This window comes from Centropristis striata, chromosome 9 (genome assembly GCF_030273125.1).
Source record: "Centropristis striata isolate RG_2023a ecotype Rhode Island chromosome 9, C.striata_1.0, whole genome shotgun sequence".
NCBI classification, from domain to species: domain Eukaryota; kingdom Metazoa; phylum Chordata; class Actinopteri; order Perciformes; family Serranidae; genus Centropristis; species Centropristis striata.
The window spans coordinates 13,007,836-13,019,891 of record NC_081525.1 but is presented as its reverse complement, the minus strand read 5'-3'; the positions used below and the strand labels follow the sequence as shown (position 1 = coordinate 13,019,891).

The window sequence follows — 12,056 nt, the reverse complement described above, 5'->3', positions numbered from 1 at the left end:
CAAAGTCTTTTTATCATGAAAGATGTCCTATTTAACCCACATCTAACTACTATCTAACTAACAAAATGTATCAGATCTTTAGTTTTATAAAATCCGAGCTGGACACTTTGAGTGGTGTGTTTATGTTGATGTTTGTGTATGTCTATACCCGACACTCAAAAAAATAATACTGCATATTACTTAATTCAATAATTGCAACATTTTTACACTTAAAAATATTGAGTTGATTTGAAAGCTCTCAAATCGGTTAAACAAAACATGAGTAATGAGTAAATTTCAGTAACATATAAGTACGTCTGAATGAATTGACTTGGCTCAATTACCAAATAAATTGTGTAAATGCAACTGAAATATTATGTTAACCATATGGAAAATATTTAAACCATGTAATCTGTGAGTCAAATATTAGTTTATTTTGAAGAAGTAAACTTAATTTATATGTGGATATTTTACACAAAGATTCCTGTTGGAGTTCTACTAATGAATTTTGATGTTGTCAACTCAAATACTCATCATTATTGTAGCAGCACTCCGTTTGTTCTTCCTTCTTAACTGCGCCACTTCTACAGTCAGTCAATCAAAACACTCTTTTTCCACGCGAGCGACGAGACATAACAACTTCTTTGTCTTTTAAAATGTTTACTTATAAACAACAAAGTAAATTACAGGTCTGACGCACGGTCAAAAGACTGTGTTGCTTCCACCATGTTCTGACTAAAAAACAAAACTTAAGATACACAGTTACCATAGTTACCACTATATAGTGACATCACCATATAACACTTAAAGCATAGAAACATTTTTAACCCTTTAAACATTACTAATTGTATATTTTAAACTAACATAAGCGTTGCATGAATAACAATGAAATTATCATCATTAATTTTCTAACTGTTTCTTCTGTTGCTGAACTGGCCCTTATTAGCCCTAACAATGATGATATTCAGCATTTTTATTAAGTATACATACCTATATATTACTGTCACATTTACAGGCTCCTTGAATAATTTCTTAGAGTGTATGTAAGGTGTGTTACCTGGTTTTGTTGTAAAAAAAAAAAAAAGGTTCTGCAGAAATTATATGTAAAGGATAATATGTGGATTGCTTGAACCTCAACAAAAAAATTGGAAAAAAATTCATACAGTAGCAAAAACGCAAATGTGCCATGCATGTGAACCGGCATGATGTTGGGGGTGGATACTGATGACAGATAAGTTACCATAGTAACCACTATAAAGTGACATCAACAGATACAATTTAAAGCATAGAAACATTTTTAACCCTTTAAACATTACTAACTGTATTTTTTAAGCTAACATAATCTAACTATTGCACGAATTACAATGAAACTATCATCATTCATTTTCTAACTGTTTTTAACTTAAATTATTATTGCTGAACTGGCCCTTATTGGCCCTAACAATGATGATATTTAGCATTTTTATTTAGTATACATATATATAGTATATATAATATACATACCCATATATTACTGTCACATTTCCAGGCTCCTTGAATAATTTCTTAGAGTGTATGTAAGGTGTGTTACCTGGTTTTGTTGTAAGAAAAAAAAAAAGAGGATAATATGTGGATTGCTTGAACCTCAATAAAATAAAAAATCCATACAGTAACAAAAACGCAAATATGCCATTCTTCCTCTCCCATAGAGTGGCCTTCTCCTGCAATCCAGCCATGTCAACACTGTGTGGCTAATTGTTATAATGACAGTTAGCAGTGTGAGTTGTACCCTGCACAAATACTCGCACTGGATGACACAACAGCAATTGCATATGATGGGATATTCCAGGATTTAAAGGGCACCGACAAGATATTTTATTCTTATTAAGCCAGATGACAGATGAGGCCGTGTTGGTCCTATCTCTCATAGGCACCGCTGTCTCACACCCGGGAGGAATTTGCATATCCTGCACACGTGTAGAAGGAAATGTAAACCTGCGAATTGTGAAATGACTCAAAGGATAACGATCTTGCTGGAAAAATTGATGAAAAACAAACAAACCAATAAATCTAATGCTGGTCCTTTGCCAATAACAACCACAGCGAGCCATTTTCTGCCTTTTACGATCTATTTATTTTGCAAAACCGATCATGAGCATTATCCAGATATAAATGCAACATTTATTTTTTCAGCTATTACTCTCTGAATAATATCTGACTTTTAAATACCTGCATTATAGGAAGTTTAATTTAATTACCCTGAAACTAATGAATAAATACTACCACAAATGTGATTCAATTAAATGGCTTTTAAGTTACAGGCAGCACATCAAAAATGGCTCCAGCTGCATTTACATACATTAAACCCGTCTGCTTTGTTGGCTTCATATGAAAGCATCTGTTCAGGATGCTGGAAAGGATCAATTGCAATGCAGAACAGATTTACAAACACATTTTTTTCACCCAAATAATCTCTATTTGTAGCAAGTGACAGCACATAGCGTAGATTTACCATCTGTGATGCTCAAACTAGCAACAGAGCGCTAGAGGCAGCAGATTAGAGTAGCTGTAATAACTGACTTTAATATATATATTCAAATATGAAAATGGGAGCAAATGTCATATTGTTGTTTGTAGCTTTAATGCATTAGAAGTTGAACTGCATGTAAAACTTTTCACATCATAATACACAAATACATATACTGGTTTGTTTAACACATTTTTATTACATAATTCCATATGTGTTCTTTCGTAGTTTTCATGTCTTCTGTATTAATTTTGATTTAATATTGACAACATGCATAAGTTTTCTTCTCCAAGTTGTCATTATGTCATATGTAACATTGTTTTTGTATGAAAAAAGTAAAAATAAAAAATAAATGCCATAAACATAAAGTCATTGTAATCAGCTAGTTATTTCCTTCATTTACAGAGTGAAAGGTATTGTGTGATATATCATGAATTCATAGCTTTTTATAATCAGTAAAATTTAAGTCCTGGTTGCTTTGGCAACACTGATCACCGTGGTAACAGCAAGTGCCGTTTAATACTTAAGCAAACAGTGCTTTTACTTTGTATCTGTTTAGTGCAAAAGCCAACTGATTCATGCTCCGATGCTCTGATATAGTGTAAACAATGATAACAACCCATGTGGGAATGGCACCACAGCCTATTATACATTTATCTTAAGGATTATAACAAAACAGTAACCGCTGGGCCTGAAAAGTGAAGCCAATGTGGAATTGCCTTAAACCTGCATTCTGTGTAATGGCCAGCAGGGGGCGACTCCTCTGGTTGCAAAAAAAAAGTCAGTTTTTAATCCAAATCAATACAAAATGACCATACTTCTCACTTAGTTTAAGTAGTTCATGGTCTTAAACATAAGATTCAAGACTTGTTCAACACAGCATGATGTTCATTTATTAGTTAATTATGGCCCCATTTAGGGTACAGTAGATGTTAAAACAGGATATGTGATATTTGTGTTTTGCTCTTTCACAGTCATTTTCAGCTCATCGATGTTCTTTGAAGCGTTTTGGTTGTTTAAAAGTGTCTTGTTCAGTGTTCTGCTGAACTGAAATACATGCTAAGGCCATGATGTGGCATCATCGTGGCTCCCAATAAACCAAGATGGCGACGGCCAGAATGCCGAACTCGAGGCTTCAAAGCAAGTCCACAAACCAATGAATGATGTCTACAGCCACTATATATTTACATTATGATTCAACTTGAACTAAGGAGTAATTATTTTCTGATATAGTATTTATTTTATTGTACTAGGTCTTAGTCTGCATCTGCTACATTTTAAAACTAAAATTAATTTAAAATGTGATAGCTACAGTATATATACACCACCTTTCGGACACAACACTCACACTTTTGATATCTACAACACCTTTTCACTGTGTATATCACACTTACAGTTTTCAAAGGTAGCCTATTTTATGTGTTACATTTGTCCTAATTAAACGTTCCAATACTGTAACGTTTAGAAGAAAGCAAGCAAATGGGGTAGAAATAATATTTATAGTTGATAATCATTAAAAGAAAGAGACCTGCTGATCAATATTGCTTCGGAGTTCTAGGGGTCGCCAAATCATTTTGGAAGTCAGCTCTGTCTCCACTGTGATAAAGTGTTCACTTGTTTTAGTCTTTTTGGTCATTTAGTGAGATTTCAGTCTTTTTTTTTTTGAGTCATTTTGTGACTTTTTTGGTCATTTTGTGTTTTTTTTGTCATTTTGTGTCTTTTTTGGTGATTTTGTATCTTTTTTGGCCATTTTGTGTCTTTTTTGGTCATTTTGTGTCTTTTTTTTACCATTTTGTGGTCAGTTTGTCTCTTTTTTAGTCATTGTTTGTCTTTTTTTGGTCATTTTGTGTCTTTTTTGGGCCATTTTGTGTCTTTTTTGTCATTTTGTGGGGTTTTTTAGTCATTTTGTGTCTTTTTTTGGTAATTCCATGTCTTTTTTTTCAGTTGTGTCCGTTCGTATGTCTGCACAAGCATGGGCCCAAAAAATATTTGCATCAGGGCCAATGACAATTATGTGATTCTGATGTTACTGTTGCCCCTGGGGAACAATAATGTCTTATCTTGATGGAAAAAAGAAAAAAGGGAACCTTCATGAAAGCTGCGATTCTCTACCAATGCACTTCTTTAATTGAACCCTAATGGGAATAACAGATTAATGAAAGTTTCCAGGATTAAAAAAGACCCCGGTAAGACATTTCTTTAGATTTTATAAAACATATTTTCAGTAATGAAAACATAGCAATTTAACCTAGGCAGTCCCTGGCAGTTGAATAAAGTATGGTTGATATGAGTAATGAGGTGTCCTTTCATATCTTCTGTTCTTCTGAGCTGTATTAGCACAGGGGACCTGAGAGCATAGCGATGGGTGAGATACCAGACAGCCAGCATCTGTCTCTCTCTCTCTCTTCCACTTAAACACATCCCCCCAAATACACGTTCACACACTCTTACACATGCTCACACAGCAGTCCAGACATCTGGTGGGGCTCTACTGGGTCTTGCCACTGTGGTACTGGGACTCTTACAAGGACTAAAGATACTTCAGCGGTAATGACACGTCCCTATTGGGCAGACCGGGCAGAAAAACAGGAAGTGGGGACAAGACTGGGGGTCTGAGAGGTCACGCATCATGGGAGGGTGATTTAAATACAGTAGAAAAGAGTCACGGAGATACAGATATAACGATATAACGTCCTCTGCCTCAGGCCAAGGTAGGAGATGTGAGCTAGTTTTAGGCATTGGACAGATTCCTTAGAACTGGCTGTGCTATTATTACTGGTAATAATGATAATAAAATGTAAGATGACAAGAGAAGTTTTAAGATGCTTGTTTCCTGAAGGTTCGGGACCATTAGGGCTATACCGTGAATACCGCATAATGCCCCAAAATAAGCAGATCTTGCCATGATTTAACCCTCTATGCTACGCATTATGATGCCTGTTGAGAAAAAAATGCTTTGAGTGCTTTTTTGTCTTAACGGTGCACAAGTGAAAAAGAACGTTTTTAAAATTATTTTAACATTGTTTATTTAATAAACAAGAAGATTTAAACAAGAAGATACAAGATTCAGTAGCTTCAACAGGGTACAATACATAACATTTTAAATTTGAAAACATTATAAAAGGAACTTTTTTAACCGGTTTCTTGTCTGAATTTTGCCTATAGGCAACATTGTACAATTGAACCAACGACGCATTAAAATGAATGTCTTGAACAGTCTAAGTGTATGAAACTATAAAAAATGAAGGTTTACTCACCTATAAGTAGAAATATATGTTTTCCAGATGGATAAGGGCCAGGAAATGGCATTTTGAGTGATTTTTTTTGTGGCCCAAAAGGGCAAAGTTGTTTCCCTTGGAAAAGTCTGCAAAATAGGGTTTCAATATGGCCTCCTGGGTTCCCTATACTCTTCCCTCTTTTTTAAAGTATCGCATCACTCAAAAACACGCATTATAGAAATTTGACTGGTGTTACGGCTGCCTGCCGTTTCTTTATTTATTGTATTGTTTCTCTGCATTACTCTGCATTTATGTAAATCCAGCTGTGAGGTTGCCCAGAGGTGATTGGACCTTTCTGGAGTTGAGAGACCGCCTACTTCCTGGTTCTACTGCCTCTACTTGTCTGTGATTGGTGCGGCAGAGATTCCTGCGAGGCAGCCAATCAGAAGTCATCAATCAACAGGCTGCACTTTATAAAAGGCTCATGTGTCCACAGTTCATGGTGGCTGTGAGACAGTGAACAGTCTGCCTTTGCTGTTGGGTCAATTTGTATAAATCGGGAGTATTGTATTAGTGTGTGTATGCTGCAGTACACTGTCTGAGGGGTTTCAGACATTGTATTATCTTGGACACTTTGTTAATTTTGTAGTTTAGAACTTTGTTAGTTAAAGAACACTAAGACTTTGGACACCCTTTGTTTAAAATCCTAGTTTGTTTTGTTGTTTTGTGTAAGCTCATGGTTGCTGACCTCCTTTTGTTCTATAGTGTTTTCTTTAAGCCAAGAGTTTGGTAATTTATGTTAGTTGTATATTGTATTGCCTATTGTCAGCCCCATACAGCCTATTTTTGTTAGATTTTGTTGTAAAAGCTTTCTCTTACTGGTTAATAAAAACCTGATTTAACCAGAACCTCCCAGTGTTACATTCCACCTTCATTTCTATACCTTTTCACATGTTACTGCTCACAAAATCGAGCCGGGTCGTAACACTGGCCAAAAATGGGTGTGATGCCTGAGGGCAACACCGTACCATAGAGGGTTAATTGCAAAAAAGTGTTCAAACGGATGCCGACAGAACTACACCATGGTGCTGATGTGTAAAAACTCTGAATTCATGCTTTGTCAGGTCTGTCTGCAAAACAACAAGCTGACAACTTTTAAAATGTTTGTTTTTGGAGCAGAGTTTGGATTGAACAGAGCTACACTACGCTATGCAGGAGATTCTCAACATCTGGCAGAGATCTGCATTCGTTTTTAACTTTATCTATCCATTTATTTTGGTATTTCCTTTAAAAATGAACACACACTTACCGTTGGCAGGGTTTCCTCCAGGGTTGAGAGTTACTCTGAAGGCTTGATGCCAGGTGTGGCGGCCAGGAGGAGCATCACACGGGTCGATGTAAATCAGAACACCTCCAAAACCCAGCTCAGACAGGAGGGAGAGCTGCACACACACACACACACACACACACTGAGTAACATTTGACACTTGCATTAACCCTTTGATGCACAACATGGGTCTAAAGTGACCCGACAGAGTTTTTATGTTCTATATCTTTGAACCTGGTCTCACAGGAATCCGTGAAATAGCCACGGATTCGCTTAACTCAAAATCTGTGGAATAGTCACGGAATAACTCAAATTTCCGTGAAACTGACATGGATTTCGCTATAATGCAAGTTAATGACAGTCATATCCCGTGGCTGTTCCATGGATATTTTTTCCTATTGGTTTGTTCCAAGTCACGTGACTTTCAAGGTCCGGGCGGTCAGAACAAAAAACATGGCGGACAGTTCTCTCATTTTTAGTGAAAAAAATCAATATTTTGACTTAGTTTCTGCATAAAAATGGATTTTGATCACATTTCTAGCGAGAAATATATGTTTTATTTTCTTAATATTCACTCAGTGAATGTACATAATCACTTTGTATGTTGGAATAGCCACGGGATATGACTGTCATTAACTTGCATTGTAGCGAAAATCCGTGTCAGTTTCACGGAAATTTGAGTGATTCCGTGGCTATTCCACGGATTTTGAGTTAAGCAAATCCGTGGCTATTTCACGGATTCCTGTGAGACCATGTTGATATCTTTGCAACAAATTATTTTCATCATTCAGTATTCCAGGTTTTCCTCAATTATTTTGTTTCTGATCATCATACATCCTCATTTTATGTTTTCCTTTATTTATTTTTTTAATAAAATACCTTTTGGTGTCACTACCCTTCTAATGCACAACATGGGTCAAAAATGACCCATATCCATTTTCAATGTTATTTCATGTATGGCTGAGTGTTATATTATACATCTTTGAAATAAATATATTTTATCATTATTATTCCATGTATTTAGTAAATATTTTGTTTTTTTATAGCATAAATCATGCTTTTTATCTTTTCCTTTCCTACTTTTTGAACAACCACAGCTGTTCTAGTGAAGTACTTCTACTTCAAGTTTACACACATGGGTCAAAATGACCCGCATGCATTTATAATAGAACAAAATATTTTATAAATAAACAGTTGAAGATGTGGAAATGAATGCGGGTCATTTTTGTCCCATGTTGTGCATTAGAAGGGGGGTCAATACACAACATGGTTCAAAAAATGACCCGCATACATTCCCCATGTTATTTAATGCTGGCTGTCTGTTTGAGTATCTTTTTTGTAAACATTTTTTATTACAACAGATCATAATATCCTTTTTCCCTTTCATACTTTATGAAGAAAAAACGTTTTTGCATTATTACATCAAGTTTACACACATGGGTCAAAAATGATCTTGTGCATTAGAAGCGTAGTGATACAAAAAGTGATACACTAAATTAATAATTTGAGTATATGTGTAACTACGTTTGTCTTATTTTTAAGGTTTAACTTTAAAAGAGTTGTTAGAACCACCAGATTACATTGGAAAATCACATATTTTAACATTTGAGACTTATAAGAGCCACCAAATAATAATTTCCTTTGTAAAAACACCAATTTAACAAACTAGAATTGGAACAACTCTAATGATATGCATAGGCATTATATTTCTTGAAACCAGCAAAGTCAGACTAAAAACTAGTGAACTTTTCTTGTTACAGCTACAAAGATTTTTATCTGTATGTCGAATATTTTTCTTTATTTTTAAAAAATCAAACAAAAGCCGTGAAATCTTTATATCAAACAAGTCAAACAGACTAAAATAAAAAATGCTTAGTAAGAAGAACTATCTTATCAGACAAAAAATAAGCATATATCTCCTTGATCGAAGATATTTCATCTTTTATTTCATATTTCATCTTACTTAGAATTCAGCTTTTGCAGTGCATTTGGTGCTGTGCAGATAAAGTGCAGTTGGTTTATCACAGATCCTTTTTGCTGCTGGAAACAGGATTGATGAAAGCGGTAAAACTGAACAGCAAATGAGTGGGCCAGAGAAGCAACACAATGAGCTGGAAGAAAACTCCCCACAGAGCTGGGGGGAACTGCACAGCTGGATAGTAACCCTCTGTGGCTCCGTCTCGGAGACTTTTCACATTAGTCATTTGTTCCATTGTTAAGAGAAAAAGACGTATTTGAGCAGCTTTTAAAAGAATGTTCAATCACATTCACTGAATAATCTATCTATCTGAAGAAAGATTTTGACTTATTGAACCTGAGGATACAGATACTTATACATATTATGATGTACATGTTGTATACTGGAAAATGCTGCACTGCAAAAAAGGGGTTATTTTTCACTAACCTCACACTCAGACGTAGAGTAATGTAGAATGAATAAAGCAAAGGAAACAGTTTTTCTTTCTTTCTTTTATTAAATGATTAAAAGGGAAATTTTGGACTTTAAATTTGACAAAAAGGTCCCAGCCCAAGGTCCATTTAGTCGCTTTCAACTTTCGAAAGTAAAATACATTCACTGTTGCACTGCAAAAAAGGTGTGTCTAAAAACAAGATAAAAACACTAAATCTGAGGGAAATTATGCTTGCTGCATGGACAGATAATTTCACTTGACAAGATTTCTTAAATTAAGATGTTTAAATCTTAAAATAAGCATGTTGAACATTTAAAATAAGAAATTAACTCTTAAAACAAGATAAATTATCTAACACTTCTAAATCTAATGTTTTTTTTTATCTTGGTAATTTGCAGTGCACTCTGCTCGGGCCAGTTCATCGCTGCTTGCAGCTTTAATTTATCTTGTTTTAACCCTCTGGAGACTCCAAAAGCACCAAATCATGACTTCTTCATCACATCCAGATGTAAAAACAAAGCAGCATGGAGCCCTACTGTACATTTACCCATAGAGTTCAAGACAAAATGACCACAAAAAAGCCACAGAAGACACAAAATGACTGAAAAAGACACAAAATAACTAAAAAAGACACAACAAAAGACACATAATGACTAAAGACAACAAAAACAGACACAAAATGACTGAAAAAAGACACAAAATTACCAAAAAAGACACAAAATAACTAAAAAAGACACAAAATGACTAAAGAAAGACATAAAAAGACACAAAATGATAAAAAAAAAGACACAAAATTACCAAAAAAGGCACAAAATTACCAAAAAAGACACAAAATGGCCACAAAAAACACAGAAGAAGACACAAAATGACTAAAAAAGACACAAAATAACTAAAAAAAGACACAAAATGACAAAAAAATTGTTGCGCTAAACACACAAGACACTAATAAAATAGAGTCCGGTAGAATAAAAACCAGAGTTGGATGAGAGGATCACACACAATCACAAGATCACATTTATGTTGGTTTTCTTTGTTTCTTTTTGGTTCAAAATGTTGATCCAGTAAGTCAGAATAAAAAATCCATCATTATTAGGTCATATAGGTGAAGTTGTGCTGAAAAAAAAAAATACCAACATGGCATTCAAACATTTTTTAAGTGGTGTATACAGGCAGGATGAAAAGGATTCAAAAATGGACAAAATAGCCCAAAGATTCAATAGAGTTAAGAGTTAATTTCTTACTTTAAGCGTACAACATGCTTATTTCTAGATTTAACAATCTTTATTTAAGAAATCTTGTCAAGTGAAATTATCTGTCCATGCAGCAGGATCATTTCCCTCAGATTTAGTGTTTTCATCTTGTTTTTAGACACAGCTTTTTTGCAGTGTGCATATGGATTTTGGAGGACAAATGTACTTGTAGTATTTCTGCTCTGGACAGGCTTGTAGTCAGTAAGGTAAGTACCGGGTATAAAAAAAACTAAAATACTTTACGTCAATATTCAGTACATATGTTTTGGCAATATGAGAATACTGGAAACAGTAAGAGGTCAACTTTCACACTATTTATGTGTAGCTATCACTTTAATGTCTGACTTTAATGTGGGCGTTTGGGGCTATTGCACAAAAAGATGCAAACCAATGAGCAGGACTGCTTTCTGCCAGTTATGGATTTTTAGATGATCTTGGCATCAATGTGATGAAGTATATTGATTTTCCAGGTATTTTTTGAAACACACATTTCCATATCCTTTGACCCTCTATTGCATGAATTATTACATAACATAAAGATAATGCAACTTCTTTAATGCATTTTTACTTCCTAGAATTAAACAATAGAAGTCAAAAGAATATTCTAATAAAATCTTTTTTATCAGATTTCTTTCATATAATCCATTCTGACACAATTGAAGGCCTCTTCAGAGGTAGAATTTTATAATCCAGATAAAGCGGTACAGTTACAAAATGTATGAAATGACAAAATCTGAATAAAAAATGTGTCATCCCTGGATCCAACCTGGTCTCACAGGAATCTGTGAAATAGCCACGGATTCGCTTAACTCAAAATCCGTGGAATAGCCACGGAATCACTAAAATTTCCGTGAAACTGACACGGATTTCGCTACAATGCAAGTTAATGACAGTCATATCCCGTTTTTAAGTCCCAGCAGTGAAATTTTGGATTTATGTTAAAATTTGTCCTATGGTGCTTGATAAATATATACACAGTGTTATTGCACATCTTGACAATTAAAAATAAAAACTAAAAAATGTGATTTAATAAAAATGCATGAAGCATTTTATGGGTCCAAACACTGCTTTTGTTCATGTCCCACAACTGTGGTCTTAATGTTGAGATACATAAAATGAGCCAATTCAATTAAAATATGACATTTTTTCAAAAGAAATAGTTTCATATATTAGAGTATATTTTGTTACAACCACAGTGCCAGTATTTTACAGTGGAATAATGTATTTTTTATTTGTTTTAAACTGTAAAAAATGTTTTGGCATTTTACGGTCTTTTACTGTCATGGTTTAGCAGTTTTTCACTGTAAAATTATTTTTTTACAGTGTATTTATGAGTACTGACTTCTTTTATACATGTTTTGTTCA

General features: G+C 34.5%; 1 protein-coding gene across 1 annotated transcript in view; it reads right to left on the bottom strand.

Moving 5' to 3' along the window:
* The window catches only part of LOC131978137 (inactive N-acetylated-alpha-linked acidic dipeptidase-like protein 2), a 787,053-nt gene that overhangs the window by 320,941 nt on the left and 454,056 nt on the right, over positions 1–12,056 (bottom strand). Inside the window, exon 8 of the mRNA XM_059341659.1 lies at positions 7,013–7,145. Coding sequence (XP_059197642.1) covers positions 7,013–7,145 — 133 coding nt within the window. The remainder of the gene's footprint in view (positions 1–7,012; positions 7,146–12,056) is intronic.